The 920-nt window shown below is 42.8% G+C and overlaps 1 protein-coding gene across 1 annotated transcript in view; it reads left to right on the top strand.

Moving 5' to 3' along the window:
• npepl1 (aminopeptidase like 1) overlaps positions 1 to 920 on the top strand; it is a 10,039-nt gene that overhangs the window by 4,256 nt on the left and 4,863 nt on the right. Inside the window, exons 8-9 of the mRNA XM_020593192.1 lie at positions 31 to 131; positions 335 to 458. Coding sequence (XP_020448848.1) covers positions 31 to 131; positions 335 to 458 — 225 coding nt within the window. The remainder of the gene's footprint in view (positions 1 to 30; positions 132 to 334; positions 459 to 920) is intronic.

Consider the following 920-nt stretch of genomic DNA (forward strand, 5'->3'; position numbering starts at 1 on the left):
AAAGTCAGGCTCTATGCTCTTTTACTTCAGGGCTTTAAGGATAACCTCCATGCAGTGTTTTGCCTCGCAGAGAATGCAATTGGACCTGCAGCCACACGACCTGATGATATTCACACACTCTACTCTGGAAAGTGAGATAATGTGTCACTCCTTTGAGTTTCATTTGAGGGAGACAGAGTATCACATTACCTGACTTGATTTGTATGTGCTGCTTTGTCTGTTTTGTTAGGGTATCACTGCACACAAACTGTCATTTTACAAGCCAAATCAACATGAATGAACATGGGCTGTGGTATAAAATGTCCCTCTGACATTTGTCGGTTTTACTCTCAAGGACGGTAGAGATCAACAACACTGATGCAGAGGGCAGGCTGGTGCTGGCTGATGGTGTGGCGTATGCCAGCAAAGACCTGGCAGCTGATATCATCTTGGATATGGCCACTCTGACAGGGGCGCAGGTGGGTGACAGCCTCTTACTTAACCCTTCTGCCCTCCTCGATTGTACTACCCTCCTTACACCCTCGTGCCTGAAAATGTACACATACAAAAATTGTTAGAAAATCATCATACATCAATATTTTTTTCTGCTTTTTTCATATATCTCTTAAACAACTTCAGATTTGCAGAAGAGGTTTTAGAAATGGTAATGAAGCCTTTATCTGCCAGTGAGCTGCAGGACTCACCTGAAGAAGATGGTGGAGGGTACCCTGATACCCCCACCCCACACACCCACATACACACCTACACACAAAAAAAACTCTTGGGGCCCCCTGGTAGTCACAGTGTTCCATAATATGACAAGGCAAAAACACAAGAATTTTATGCATCACTCTACAATGAGAAAAAAGGTTGAATCGGGTGAAATATGATAAAAATGTCAAATACCACTACTTGTTTCAAAATGAAATGCTACCATTACA

The sequence above is a fragment of the Monopterus albus genome, unplaced genomic scaffold (genome assembly GCF_001952655.1).
Source record: "Monopterus albus unplaced genomic scaffold, M_albus_1.0 scaffold18.1, whole genome shotgun sequence".
NCBI classification, from domain to species: Eukaryota; Metazoa; Chordata; class Actinopteri; order Synbranchiformes; family Synbranchidae; genus Monopterus; species Monopterus albus.